Here is a 15,802-nt window from a genome sequence, read left to right as displayed (position 1 = left end):
TCTGATAATTAAAAAATAAATATTAAAATTCTCTCTCTCTACCTCTCTCTATCTCTTTCTCTCTAAAAAAAAATAAAATTTAAATCTTCTGGGGAATTGAGTACTGATGCCTTCTTTTTCTCATTAGCTTCTGTAGTAAATCTTTTGTCTAGTTACATGTGTCTGATGTTGGGAGTTTGTTTCCTTTTCCTTTTAGAAATAATAAAAACAAGGATTCACTTGCTTACTGCTTTAGTTTTTCCTGTCACCATCTGCTGTTTGTAACAGAGGCATTTTATTTTGCCTTCCTTGAAAATATGACAATTATATAGGACCTTTCTTATCATCAAAACCAAAATAACAAAATCATTGAAACTGAAAATCTAAAGGTTGCCTTGTTTGTAACCTTTTTTTTTTTTTTTAAATCTCCTTCAGCCTCATAGTGGAAGATACTTAATATGTTAATGGTAGATCTTGGAGTTAAAAAAGATATTTTTGTAATTTCATAAGAATATTCTGATAATTGTTTTTGAGATAGGGCTGAGTGTGTTATGTTTTATGGGTGGGGTAAAGAGAAAAGTATGGGTTTGTGAGGTTTAACCACCAGTTAATTATAATTAATCCTGTTTCTAAAAACTAATTCATGTCTGTATATAAGGATTTTTTTCTTTTAGGTCACAATACTTTGGAATACAAATGTAATGACATTTGAAATACATTGATTTGAGATGATTGGTTATAAGTAATCTAATTTAAATTTTGTTTCTTAATTGATCATAGAAAGTAATTTAGGTCTGAGGGTAGGAAATTGCTTAGATGGATCATCACTAAGAAAAATTATTATGAAATATATTATTTATTTTCTTTTGATGTCTTTATAAATCCTTTCTGTACTAAACTTTGATGGACCTTGATGGACTCTTTCACTTCAGTGTAAAGAAAATCTGAATCTTATCATTCTTCCTACAAATATTGTATTATTGCAGAGTTGAATATACATGGGTTAAGAACATAGTTGTGTTGGTGAATTTGTTTAGAATGGTTTATATGTCACTAAGGTTAGGTGTGACTTTTCCTATAACATTCTTAAGTAATTTTTTATGAATCTTACTGAAGGAACACATTCCCTGACTTATAAAATCTCTTATTTTCTCATAGATGTACTTGAAGGATATAATGGAACAATATTTGCATATGGACAAACATCCTCTGGGAAGACACACACAATGGAGGTAATACTTTATAATCTGTACTTGAATATGGTTTGCAGTACAGACAAGTCATTCATTATTTGTGAGATTATTTTACTATGCTTAAATCTTTATTCTTTGTTGCTTTTCCTCATATAAATAATATACAGGGAACATCATTGTTGGAATCAAATTAGTTCCTGAGTTTGAATAATAAGGCATAACCTATGCTTGAAGTATTATGTACCTTTATCTTATCAATTAGCATAAGTGATAACATTTTAGAGTATAACAGGGATTTTCTGTCACCCCCTTATTACATGGGAAAATTTGGATTCTTATGTGTTGTTTATTCTATTTAGAGACATTAATTTTTTCTCCATTCCTTGACCCCTCCCTCCAAAATACCTGCAACATTTCTCAGATAAGAAAGTTGTCACAATTATCAGTGCTGCTGTTAATAATAGATGTAGTGTGTTCTAGCTTTGCTTCTATAAAACAGCCTGTGATTCTCTACCACTGGTTCAGGTCGTCTGCTTTTATCATTTATCTGAGGATAGTAAGCAAAGTAGTTGACTTCTTATTTTGGTATAATTTCTAATACTCATTCTCATAAAGTAATAGAGAATAAAGACATTCCTAATGTTTGCATGAATTTGATTTGAAGTAGAAGGAACAATGCAGACTTATATGGAAAGAAACTAAAACCTTTTCAAATATATGCATTTTACAAGCATTGGTCATCTAGATGTTGTGATAAAGAGCGAGGATCAGTTGATAAACTATGAGATTGATGTATGATATTATGTATAATTGTTGAATAGGATTAGGGGTATTTGTAGAGCTATACATTAAAAAATAGCTATTACAAATTTTTTTCCTATTGAATATAAATTATAGATTGAAAGTTTTCATTTTTAATTTATATTAATTTAAGAAGTCTAATTTTGTTTTCCATATAGGGTAAACTTCATGATCCAGAAGGTATGGGTATTATTCCAAGAATAGTACAAGATATTTTTAATTATATTTACTCCATGGATGAGAATTTGGAGTTTCATATTAAGGTAAATCCTTTTGGGAAAATTGTGTTTAGGCCTATACCAGAATAATTTTTTTCCAAAAGAATAGTAAAATTATTTTTTCAGCCATATATAGTTGAAATGTAGTAACCTTGATTCTTATTCATATGCCACTAGATTACTTTAAATACGTCAATTAAGTCTATAATTTTTTTATCATTTATCTGAGGATAGTAAGCAAAGTAGTTAGCCACCTTCTTTTTTTTCTCTAGCCACCTTCTATATAAAATAAAAAAGCTTGTTTTCTGTTCTATCTAGTCTGATTTATTTTAGATGAAGATATAATAATAGAAATTGCTTTTAATTTTAAGTATTTAAGCAACTTAATTAATCTATGTCTTTCTATTAGAATGTGAAGTGTCAACTAATTAATCTATAACTCTGTCCCCCTAGTGTAGTCAGACCTCATTAAATATTTAATGGGTAAGTGAATAAGCTAATTTCTAATTTTAATGGCTTGATCTTTTTTCTTTGCCCTTTAGGTTTCATATTTTGAAATATATTTGGATAAGATAAGGGACCTACTAGATGGTAAGTTAAAATTTTGCTTTTTGTTCATTTTTAAGTGGTACCTGTTACTTTTAGTAGAATGAGACCATTTCTTAATAAGTTATATATGAAATTGACTTAAATGATAGGAAATGGGCATTTAAAGTTTTGCTTTTGAGGTTCTAGGGAATATCTTTTGACATACAGAATAATTGATTTAAAGAATATACTAGTGAGTACTTTTTAAACAATACTTAGAATTGAGAGTTACAGAACCCGAGTTCTGATGAGCTGTCCGTTAGATACATTGTCCATATATAAACTATTGAATCACTTAAGCTTAATGTTCTTATTTATAAAATGTGAGTAATAGAGGTTTGAATGGACCTAAAATTGTATATTGCTGCATTGGTTTCTATTGAATTTCCAATTGTATATAAAATATTGCTTTAGGAGCAGTATTTTTATATTTTTAAAAGTTTACTTTTTTAGGCTGTTCAAGGAAGACTGTTATTTATAGGAGTTATTTCATAGCTAGTGTTAAAGTTTAGAGTAATATTGATCATATTATTTATTTTTAATTTTCAGTTTCAAAGACCAACCTTTCAGTTCATGAAGACAAAAACAGAGTTCCCTACGTAAAGGTACTTATTAAAATAATAGAGAATGTTTAGAATAGCCTCGTAACAAATTTTTTGAAGAATATTGACCTACTTTTAAAAACAATTATTTCACAGGGGTGCACAGAGCGTTTTGTATGTAGTCCAGATGAAGTTATGGATACCATAGATGAAGGAAAATCCAACAGACATGTAGCAGTTACAAGTAAGTAGGAAATTTGTTAATACTACTTAGGAAATAAGTCAAATTTTATATCCTTAAGGATATGAGAATGACTGGATTTATTTCTAGTTGATTAATTGCAAGGCTTTTCTTATATAAACTAATGCTTTAGGAAAATTAATTAGTGAAGGAAAGCTGTGTTTATTATTGTTTATTTTCTTTTCAGATATGAATGAACATAGTTCTAGGAGTCACAGTATATTTCTTATTAATGTAAAACAAGAAAACACTCAAACAGAGCAAAAGCTGAGTGGAAAACTTTATCTCGTTGATTTAGCCGGTAGTGAAAAGGTAAAGTCTTAATTTATATACTCTCATAGATATTTAAGCATTTTTCTAAATCTTAAATTGGGATTTATGTAGTATTTCATTGTTATAATTTGAAAATCTATAATATTGTATTTGGTAATCTGAAAATTTAACTGCCAATGCTTTATGATTACGTAAGTTGAATTATCAGTTTCCAATTCGTCTGGCCGTATTTGGTTCAACCAGTAAGTACTATCTTGACTTAAAATCTATATTTTGATTGTTTAAAGAACCAATAAAAAACAAATTATTTGATGAGCAAAAAGAAGTCTAGCAGAATAGAGAAAGGGGCGGGTGATGACAGGAGGGAAAGGGGGTTCCTGAACTGAAATTGATTTTCATGCATGTATGAGTTTATCGGGTGAACCTAACTATGTATACTATGTATAGCCATAAAGCTCTTAAAAAAAAAAAAAGTTGTTCAGCATATGTCATTATGCATTTTATTAGATATCTCTCTCTTAATTTTGCTATTTATTTTCTCTGTATTGACCATTAAAACTAGTCCCTTAGTCCTTTCTGGTTTCATCCTACAGTTGTTCCTCAGTGTCTGTGGGGGATTTTTTTCAGAAACCCCCCCAAGTCTCTATACCCAAATCCTCAGCTGCTCAAGTCCCTTATATTAAATGGCTTAGTGTTTGCATATAACCTATACTTAACACAATGTAAATGCTGTATAAATAGTTTTTTTTTAAGAGAGAGTGTGTGTGAGAGAGAGAGAGAGTTTTTTTTTAATATTTATTTTTTAGTTATCGGCAGACACAACATCTTTGTTTGTATGTGGTGCTGAGGATCGAACCCCGGCCGCATGCATGCCAGGCGAGCGTGCTACCGCTTGAACCACATCCCCAGCCCAAGTTATTTTATTTTGTTTAGAGAATAATGACAAGGGGGAAAAGCTTCTATATGTGTTCAGTGCAAATGAATTTTTTTTCCCTGAGTTTTTTCCATGGCTGAATGTATGGATACAAAAGGGTCCATTCTGCTTATTTATTTTCTTTCCTTTTGAATGTTTGTCATTATTATAATTCTGTTTAATCTAGTTCTAGTTTATGTTAAAATTTGAATGTTTGGATGTTTTAGTACGGACCTCTGTCACCATTATTATTATATTGTTCTGGTAATATCATTTCTTCGGATTAGAATAATGTATTTATTCCCTTCTACTCAAGTCTTGTATACATATTTCAAAGACTACCTCTCATTGTGCAAGAAACCATTTATTTAGTAACATTGCTAACTTACTGTTCTAACTTATCTTTAAAATGGTATTTAGACATTTTACATTTTTTTAAAAGAAGCAAGTTTTCTTATATGTTTAAACTGCTTTTTAAATTATAGCATCAATATTAGGCTTAGTAAAGTTTAGATTTTTTTTCAGTGTAGCAAAGGGACTAGCAAATTATTTAAATACAAATTTGCATGTCAATTGGTTATCTTCAGAAACACAGACCAAAAATAAAATTTGATGTCTCTTTAATCATATTTTTATGCAACTAGTTGTTTGATAAAGTCTTTAAAAGTAGAACTCAAAACATAGGAGTACCTTAAATGTTTGACAAATAGCATCATGAATCTTTCATTTTTTTCTCTTTTCTTCTGGTTACTAATGACCTATATGAGTTTTTTTTTTTTTGAAATTCAAAGAAAATCATCTTCAACTTTTAATTTTTTTTTCATTATTTGGGATCTTACGTATAGGTTAGTAAAACTGGAGCTGAAGGTGCTGTGCTGGATGAAGCTAAGAACATTAACAAATCACTTTCTGCACTTGGAAATGTCATTTCTGCTTTGGCTGAGGGTAGTGTGAGTATACATATTTTTAATTATCTTGTTATTTTATGGGGAATTATTTAACTATAGATGTATTCTTATGAGTAAGAGAAAAATAATATGTGTAATGTAGTCATCTTTTAATAATTTATATTATTAGTGTACATTTCCTAGTTCCCATCTTAATATCAAGCAGTTAAACTAACTGATTAATTATTTAGAGTAGTATATAACGTATTTATTATATAGAAACCCTTCAATCTTCTGTGTTTTCTTTGTTTTTGACTATAGACATATGTTCCATATCGAGACAGTAAAATGACAAGAATTCTTCAAGATTCATTAGGTGGCAACTGTAGAACCACTATTGTTATTTGCTGCTCTCCATCATCATATAATGAGTCTGAGACAAAATCTACACTTCTATTTGGTCAAAGGTTTGTTGTTAAGAAATCTAAGGCCTAGGGCTGGGGTTGTGGCTCAGTGGTAGAGCATTTGCCTTGAATGTGCGAAGCACTGGATTCTATTCTCAGCACTGCATAAATATAAAAAAGTAAAGATCCATCAACTAAAAAAATAAATAAATATAGGCCTTTTGTTTATTATATTTATTCCTGTCAAATATCTAATATTCAAATTAGTGCATATTATTGATGTGCTAGACTCTACTTTTTAATTTAACTAGACAAACTAGTTAGGTCTACATTTTATTTATGCTGCTTAAGTTTGAGTTGAATTTCATGACATTTAAAGTCAAACATTAACTTTAGCCAAATTTATGTGAGCAACTTTATATTCACCATTAATGCAAATGAGCATATGAAGCATGTAATAAAGCCCAACAAATATAATCCTTCATTAAGCTTCTTTACATGCCTGACAGATTCAAATAATCTATAAGAATGTTAGTCTAGGAAAATCAATGGCAGTGACCTTATCTTTGACCTTTTAGTGATAATTTACTTTTTTAATTTAACTATGCAAATCACTTGAGAATATATGTACTTGTTTTTTTTTTTCAACTTAATGGGTGGTTGATTTTTTTTTTAATTTTTCATAGATTTTTGGGTCTGGCTCAAATTTAGCTGTTTTGTGAATAGAATGAGCACTCTATCTAATAGTTTTAGTATTTAGACTGAGAGAACTCCATGTTAACAGGACAGTCTGGAGCGTTACTTAACCATATAAACATATTACATAAAGATATGAGAAATAATTTCAGTCACATCCTTTTCCCCTCCAATTAACATTTTTTAGGGCCAAAACAATTAAGAATACAGTTTGTGTCAATGTAGAGTTAACTGCAGAACAATGGAAAAAGAAGTATGAAAAAGAAAAAGAAAAAAATAAGACCCTGAGGAACACCATTCAGTGGCTTGAAAATGAACTCAACCGATGGCGTAATGGTAATAACTTCAGAATTTGTCTGCTTACATTTTTTTTTTGAATAGAGATTTAGGCCTATTTTATAAACTTGAGGTTTTTGACATAAAATATAAATAAAAATTACAAAGCATATTTATTTTAAGTTTTGAAACACTTGGGAGTCTTCAAATAAAAAGGAAAATAAATCTTTTACATTAAATTTTGGTTTTACCTGACGTAGTAATTATATAGGCATGGGTGCTAATTAGAAAGTCACAACATAGCAGGGTGCCTAGATAAGGGTGGAGGCAATACAATGACAAGATTTGGTGACTGAATTTCAAAGAATAGAGGAGGATCAAAGATAATTCCAGATATTAGAATCTCAGAGACTGGACAGAAAAGAAAGTTGCTAATAGCTGTTAAAACTGAGTAAGAGAGGGACAGAGCAAGATGGTGACATAGGATGCTAGCAGTCATCCTCTGCAGAACCATGAATCTTGAATAACTGTCCAACAAGAAAATACCATGAGAGTTAAGAAACCAGGTGAAATCACAATACCTGTTTATAGCATAAAACTAGGAAAAGATTTAATGAAGAAGATAGAAAGCACAATTTTATCTTACCTGTGTCATCTCTTTCTCAGTCCCACATATCATAGTGTTTAGGAAAAAGAGAAGGAAATGAGCACAGAATTTTTCAGTGGACCCCAGGACACTAAAACCGAGCAGTAGGCAGGCTCCCATTGCCCTATCCAAGGAGTAACTTACAGACTGAGCCTTCAGATCATCTCAGTGTCAGGTGGAAAAGCCCAGACTCTGGACAGTCCTCAGCAACATGGCTGCTATTGCAACTCCAGTCTTACAGCCTATCCTAACACTAAACCACCCTAATGGCCCCAGACTATACAATTACTTCACAACAGCTTACCCGGAATTTCTGGGTGGGCTGACGGTAGAAGGGCTTTCCCAGATGAACCCAATCTACAATGACTGGAATAAATAGCTATTTCAAATGTGCCTCAAAGCACAGCCGTAAGGGTCAAGAACATTCAGGGAAAGGTGGCATCACCAAAGGGATAAAATAAGTGCTGGTGACTAACCCTAAAGAAATGCAGATACACTGGGTATAGTGGTGCATGTTTGTAATCCTGGCAATTTGAGAATCTGAAGCAGGAGGGTTGCAAATTTGAGTCCAGCCTGGGCAACTTAGTGAGAAGGCTGAAGTTCAGTGATAGAATGCCCCTGGGTTCAGTCCCCAGTACCAAAAGAGGGAAGGCATGAGGAGGAGAAAAGAAAAGGAGGGAAGTAAGAAGGGAGGAAAGGGAGATATTAGCTACTGGACAAAGAGTTGGAATTAACTGTCGTAAGCTGTGGAAATTTCAGGAAAATACAGAGAGAGAGAGAGAGTCCAATGAAAACAGTAAGTGACCAGAGTGAAAAATTTTAGCAGATATTGAAATAATTTTTAAAAATCAGCCAGAAATCCTAGAGCTAAAAAATACAACAAATAATGGGGAAAAAAAAGCAATGAGGAACACCAACAGCAGAATTGATCAAAGCAAAAGAATATGTAAACTTAAAGACATGTTATTTGAAAATATACAGTCAAGAAGGAAAGTAAAAATGAATAAAATTAAAATTAGTTTTAGATAGGTAGATTTTGATTAACCATTTTATTGTCTCATTTTAGGGGAAACAGTGCCTGTTGATGAACAGTTTGACAAAGAGAAAGCTAACTTGGAAGCTTTTGCAGTGGATAAGGATATAAATATTACCAATGATAAACCAGCAGCCACAATTGGAGTTACTGGAACTTTTACTGATGGTGAAAGAAGAAAGTGTGAAGAAGAAATTGCTAAATTGTATAAACAACTTGATGACAAGGTAGGCATTGTTCATTTTAGATCTTTTTTGTTGCAGAATATTATTAACAGGTATTTTTATTCTATTTTTTTTCAAATTTCAGTATTAAGGGTCTTTATGATATTTATACACATTCATTGATTTCTTTTAACCTTAAAAAATTGGTTAACCAGGTGTGATGGTGCATGCCTGTAATCCCAGTGACTCAGAATACTGGGGCAGGAGGATTGCCTCAGCAGTTGCATGAGACACTATCTCAAAATAAAAATAAAGAGATAGGAGGTATAGCTCAGAGGTAGAGAGCCCTCTGAGCTCAGTCCCCAATCATCCCTTCCCCCCACATACACACAGTTTTTTAAATGTATTTTAAACAGATGGTATGTGTAAAGTGGGCTACATGACCATTTTCAATAAAAACTTTAAAAAATCTTTTGTTTTTTTTTTTAGACATTGAAGTACTTAGTGAATGACTTTTATACCAATGATTGAAAGAAATTCTTTTTCTTTCAAAATTTTCTTAAGATGTAAGCTATGTTGAATTTATAGAGATGGTTTTGAAATATTTTGAGGAAAATTCATTTTTAAATTTATATTGGGAAACAGAACCAAGTTGTGAGCTACTTTTTAAACTGGGTACTTTTAAAATTCTAGGATGAAGAAATTAACCAACAGAGCCAACTTGTAGAAAAACTGAAGACACAAATGTTAGATCAGGAAGAGGTGAGTTAAATACCTTTTATGATGCTTCCAGAAAAGCTTTACAGTTGGTCTTTATCCTTTTAATATAAAAGGTGAAGGAATTACAGAAAATACATAAAAGATCGTATTTTGAAGTTTGAATTTCCTCTAACCTGGAGGGGAGAAGAGATCTTTTAAAAATATTCATTCTTTAGCAAACATCTATTGGATTGTTTTAATTATCCTCCACTTTGTTTTCGAAACACATTGCTGTTTATCTTTTTATTCTCCCTCAATAAAAAGTACATGAGGAAACAAATGTATAAACACATTTTTTTATATTCACTCATTCATTTAAACACAAGGTACAGGTCTAAAGTGTTAATTTTGAATATGACTCTTTTTGTGGGGAATTGAAAATGTCATGTGTTGTGGTCAGTTCATTTTTATGCTTATTTCTACTATAGCATTGTTTCTCAAAGTGGTATTTGACATGGATAATTTTTTTGTCTTATGCATTATATAGGACATTTAGCACCCCTCATCCCTATTTCTAAATGCTATTAACTCCCATTATTGACACTCTCACAAAGCTGGGGATGTAGCTCAGTAGTATAGTACTTTCCTGGGAAGTACAAAGTCCTAGGTTCAATCCCCAGCATTGTAAACAACTCTGAACCACTCATACACATTTCCTGATGTCCCTACTGAAAAGCTTCTTACCTGCATGGTTGTAGTATTTTCCTGACTAGTCTCTTCTTGTCCTTCCAGTTAAATTTTTATATGTTGATGCCATAGTTCTCTGAGGCATGGCACAGATGCTACTCCTTGTTTCACCCAAAATGAGTCTGAACTTTTTTTTTTTTTTTAAGAGAGAGAGAGAACTTTTTGATATTTATTTTTTAGTTTTCGGTGGGCACAACATCTTTTATTTTTATGTGGTGCTGAGGATCGAACCCAGTGCCCCGCACATGCCAGGCAAGTGCATTACCGCTTGAGCCACATCCCCAGCCCTAAACTTTTAAGTAATTCTTCTGAGTATATGACTTCTTGTGTCTGTGTATACTGTTCTTGAGTCTAGAATTCCTTTGTCTGCTATCAATTCTGATTTGCACAAGACTTAAATCTCCCTATCCTTAGCCGACTTTTTTATGAATTCCTTCGAGAAATATCCCCCTTTCTTATACTATCAAGCACGTTATTTGTCCCTTTCCTCTTTTATGGCTCTTACATTCCATCTTGTATTGCACTTATTTATGTGATGGTCTTCTCTTTTACTGGATTCTTCAGAGCCAATGTCTTTATTTTAATATCTGCTTTCCAGTTTGCCACAGTGTCTAGAAAAGTGCCTAGACATAATAGGCATTCAGTAAATCTGTTAAATTGATGAATATGCCTAGCACCCACATTTAATTTCCCTTGTGCTTAGCAATGATGAATGAATCAAATAGATTTTTTTTAAACCTATATAATTTCAGTACAAATAGATATTTTACTTTTTGTATAGCTTTTGGCATCTACCAGAAGGGATCAAGACAATATGCAAGCAGAGCTGAATCGCCTTCAAGCAGAAAATGATGCCTCTAAGGAAGAAGTAAAAGAAGTTTTACAGGCCTTAGAGGAACTTGCTGTCAATTATGATCAGAAGTCTCAGGAAGTTGAAGACAAAACTAAGGAATATGAACTACTAAGCGATGAATTGAATCAGAAATCGGTAGGATTTATTTATTATTTTCTTTCTTAAAACATTAGTACAATATTCATTTTAAAATTACTAAAGTATCTTATTTCTATATTAGCCTATGATTGAAAGCATCAATTTTCAAGGCTCTCAACTTTAATTCCATCTGTTTGTGAAGCCTTAGAGGTATAGGTAGGGAAGGAGGATTATTCTTGGGATTCATAAAGGTCTATTAATATGTAACTTAAATTCTATTTTTGAAGATGTTGGCTGTTCTTAAATGATATTCCAAATGCTAAAGGGGGAAAGAAACCTATTTTTTTAGTTAAGCTATTAAATGATTTTTCAAACAGCAAATACAGACATGCACATAAAATAAAATGCTATTTAAGTGAATTCTTTGTAGTAGTCATGAGAATATATAGATGCACATAACTTACCTTTTGTTCACTATTATATACTCACCACCTATGCCTTCCCAGCACAATGTATTAGAATCTTTCATATGGTTCTCCAATAGATGGAGATGTTTACTTGTTGCAATAGGACAGAATTGCCAACCTCTAATACTGATGCCAGGAATAGTAAGTAGCTTTAATTGTTTTAGTTTCACCATTAATGAGCTGTCTTCTTATGTTTTGTTTTTGTTAATGCTAGCTTTTTGTTAAGAAATCAGCACCTAGAGTTGTAGTCAGGATCAATATCCACCACTTATTTCCCTGTTTATGAACTCTACAAAATAGCACTTTTAAAAGGTTTCTTGTTCCTGATGAATTCATTTTCTCTTCTTAATCTCCAAAGTAATTGTTGACTTGAAGTTATATTTAGTACCACAGAGATTGAAGACATCATTATAAATTTTTTCCTGAGTTGATTTAATATTAAGAAACTTAATTGTTATCTGGTAGAAAAACAGAAGTTTCTTAGAAGTCTGTAAGTTGGTCCTTGTCTACTGGTTTTAGTCTTCCAAACAGTGGTAATTATGTCTCAATTGTGGAGCTAGAGTCAACATTACATTGATAATTAGTTAGAAATTACTAGTGTTTAGCATCATTTTATATGTTTAGCCAATATTAATAATAATTTGATAGTTAGAGAAAATGTCAGGCAATTTAAACATATATGATAGAAGCATACTATGTTATGACACTTTCAAGAAAACTGGTATCGTATTGTAGATGAAAGTGGGTGAACATACACTGTACTGATGCTCAGAAACTCCAGGAAATAACCAACCATTAGAAGAAATAAACAACTGAGATGATGGCATCATTACTAAAATATATTGACTAAAAATCATTAGGTTGCATTAGAAATGCATCATCTGGTCTGTGATATAAGAGCTTTAAAGTGAGCCAAAATGGGTTATAATTTTCAATATTTGGTGATTTTTGTACCTGGTAAAATAGCTATTAATTTAAACTTACAGTCATTAAAGTCAAGTAATACAATTACTTCATCACTAACACCTATTGAATTGCATCATGTATCAAAAGTAGTAATATGGGGGATAAGGATGTAGTGCAGTGGTAGAGTACTTGCCTACCATGCAAAAAACCCTGGGTTTAAGTATATTCTTTTAAGTGATAAGTATATAGAGAGTGGATGAGGAGAGCACATTAACCATATAGAAAACTGTTAGTTTGATTATAAGGTTAGTTTGTTATTTGTAAATAACCACGTTATTTCCAGAGATTAATTTTGATGTGTCTCATTTCTAGGCAGAAAACATTCAGTCTCAAAAATCTAGTGAATTTAAGAGTAGGTACTTTATCTCAGTGAAATATAATACAACTGCTTTATGACATAGTTTGTAAGTTAAAGCACATATTAAGCTTGAGATGGGAGCTGGCCCAGTATTCAGTAGATAGTTAGGAACATGATACATGGTTTAGTGCCGCAGTCTGGCTGGGCACAAAATCACGAGCCACTCATAGCCTTGTAGATTCAAACAGCAACTCTTTATTCCCGAACTCTCATCGGTACTCTACTCACACGTTCTGGGGAAAAATCCACTACCTCCACCTGGCTCTGCATTCCAAAAACCCTCTCAATCCCGTGAGAACTCAACTCCAGGAGTTCAACTCCAGGAGCGGGCGCCTGGAGGCCCTATTCCCAGCAGGATACACCTTAAACCTGGAACCGCCCTAAACCCAGATTCGCCCTGGTCCTTGAGCAGGGTCACCTTTCTCAAACATTCATGCAATGTCACTGCAAATGACCTGGGTCCAAGGCAAGCCCATTTCCACAATGGAGAGTCCTCCCTCTAAGCAACATGGGGTAGGCTGACAAGGAAATTGCCATGCGTCATTCCTACTTGGCTATGGCTCTCAGCAGTTTAGTAAGAGCTAGGTGAAAAACTTGAAATACCTGTGAATATTTGAATTTTATATTCATTTAATAGTTTAACTATACTTTTTATTTTTGGTCCGGTTAGGCAACTTTAGCAAGTATAGATGCTGAGCTTCAGAAACTTAAGGAAATGACCAACCACCAGAAGAAACGAGCAGCTGAGATGATGGCATCTTTACTGAAAGACCTTGCAGAAATAGGAATTGCCGTGGGAAATAATGATGTAAAGGTAAATATGATAACAAGTATAATCTATATGTAACTCAGACTTTCGTTTACTACTTAATTTTTACATACTTTCCATACCCATACTTATTCTTAAGACAGCCATGTGTGATGGTTGGTATATGGGGAAAAAAAAGAGAATGAGGTTATCCAAATAAAATCTTCAGTAAGTAGCACTTATCAAGCCTCACGTTTGGCTTTTTTTCCTACTGTGAAAGGATTTCACACTTAGAAATCAATCTTAATAAATTGCCATATGTGAAAGTCTTTGGAACAGATTAGCTCAGGAAAGAAACTATGGTGCTTTAAGTAAAAAATGAGTATTTCATTCTTTTGAAAAATTTTAGTATGAAATATTTTAAATATACAATAGTACAGAGAATAATAATTTGAATATTCTAATTATACATAGTAGTTGGATTCATTTTGACAAAATCATACATGGAGAGAATTTGATTTCAATCCCTATCCCCCCCTTCTAGAGTTAACAGTTTTTAAAAATCTGCCACGCTTTATGCCCTTTTTTTGCCCCTTCAAATAATCTTTTGTTGTTGATGTTTTGTTTTCAGTACTAGGGATTGAATCCAATGATGCTTTACCTCTAGCCCTTTTATTATTTTAAATAGTCTTGCTAATTTGCTCAGGCTGGCATTGAACTTGGCTTCTCCTGCCTCAGTCTCTCAACTTACTGGATTACCCATGTGAGCTACTGCATCTGGCTCCTATCTTTTTTAAGTGCTAAAATATGCCATTAATATGAAAAATTTGTATGTTGTAGTAGTTATTCCTTGGACCTTACTTTTTTGATTAAAACAATTATATGCCTGTAATTCTAGAGGCTTGGGAGGTTGAGGCAAGAGGATCATGAGTTCATAGCCAGCCTCAGAAATTTAGCGAGGTGCTAAGCAACTCAGTGAGGTCCTGTTTCTAAATAAAATACATCAAAAGGGGGAGCTGGGGATGTGGTTCTGGTTAAGTGCCCCTGAGTTCAGTCCCCATGTTTTAGTTAGCTTTTTCACTACTGTGACTGAAATGCCAGACCAGAATAACTGTAGAGAAGGAAAGGTTTATTTAGGGGCTCACAGTTTCAGATGTCTCAATCCATAGACAACAGGCTCCATGGCTGAGGGTGAGGCAGGACATCATGGCAGAAGAGTGTAGCCTAGGAGAACACCTCACATGGTGATCAGGAAACAGAGACTCCACTTTCCAGATACAAAATATATACCTTACAGCCACACCCCCAGTGAACCACTTCCTCCAGTCACATCCCACCTTCCTCCAGTCCCCACTCAGTTAATACCATCAGGGATTAAACCACTGATTAGGTTAAGGCTATGACCCAGTCATTTTTCCTGCAAACCTTGCATTGTCTCACATGTGAGCTTTAGGGGGAACACCACATCCAAACTGTAACACCCCAGTATTTCTTCCCCACCCCCACATGCAAAAAAAAAAGAATAATTATAATAACATGGAAAATGAGCTTGTACTTGGGTTTATAGTGAGCGCCTACAAAAAGTCAAGTTTAACAAGAGTTAGAAATGAAGATAAAGGTTTTTTTATATGGAACACACATTCTTTCCATTTGTTTATTGTTTAAAGTTGATTTTTGTTGATGAAGGCAAGGATTCTTGTGACCTTTCGAATATCTGGTCATTTCTTCATTGACTTACCTTTGAAACAAAGGAAAGGTATTATTAAATTATGGGTGACTTACTTTACACTCTCTTTACCATCAGTCTGAACATTCTGCCTTATCCTGTTTATGGTGAAGTTATATGAGATACAGAGATATGTAGGGACCTCTGGGAATGGAAAAGATTGACTTCTTTTCATTAAACACTAGAATGGGGTTGTTCAAAATTTGCTTTATATATTAAAGTACTTCTTTTAAGAAAAAAAAAGCCTTTCCATTTTGTGTTCAAGTAATCATAATCTAAGTGAAAAAATGATAAAGTTAGAGAAAT

General features: G+C 32.8%; 1 protein-coding gene across 1 annotated transcript in view; it reads left to right on the top strand.

The window, feature by feature from the left end:
* Positions 1–15,802, top strand: part of Kif5b (kinesin family member 5B) — a 43,826-nt gene that overhangs the window by 13,493 nt on the left and 14,531 nt on the right. Inside the window, exons 3-15 of the mRNA XM_026405164.2 lie at positions 1,138–1,211; positions 2,132–2,236; positions 2,734–2,782; positions 3,329–3,384; positions 3,478–3,565; positions 3,750–3,874; positions 5,594–5,698; positions 5,957–6,102; positions 6,923–7,071; positions 8,724–8,917; positions 9,548–9,616; positions 11,082–11,288; positions 13,693–13,836. Of these exons, the coding sequence (XP_026260949.1) occupies positions 1,138–1,211; positions 2,132–2,236; positions 2,734–2,782; positions 3,329–3,384; positions 3,478–3,565; positions 3,750–3,874; positions 5,594–5,698; positions 5,957–6,102; positions 6,923–7,071; positions 8,724–8,917; positions 9,548–9,616; positions 11,082–11,288; positions 13,693–13,836 (1,511 nt within the window). The remainder of the gene's footprint in view (positions 1–1,137; positions 1,212–2,131; positions 2,237–2,733; positions 2,783–3,328; positions 3,385–3,477; positions 3,566–3,749; positions 3,875–5,593; positions 5,699–5,956; positions 6,103–6,922; positions 7,072–8,723; positions 8,918–9,547; positions 9,617–11,081; positions 11,289–13,692; positions 13,837–15,802) is intronic.

The sequence above is a fragment of the Urocitellus parryii genome, chromosome 9 (genome assembly GCF_045843805.1).
Source record: "Urocitellus parryii isolate mUroPar1 chromosome 9, mUroPar1.hap1, whole genome shotgun sequence".
Taxonomy (NCBI): domain Eukaryota; kingdom Metazoa; phylum Chordata; class Mammalia; order Rodentia; family Sciuridae; genus Urocitellus; species Urocitellus parryii.
Note: the sequence above shows the minus strand (reverse complement) of the source record. Positions and strands in the feature narration are given on the sequence as shown.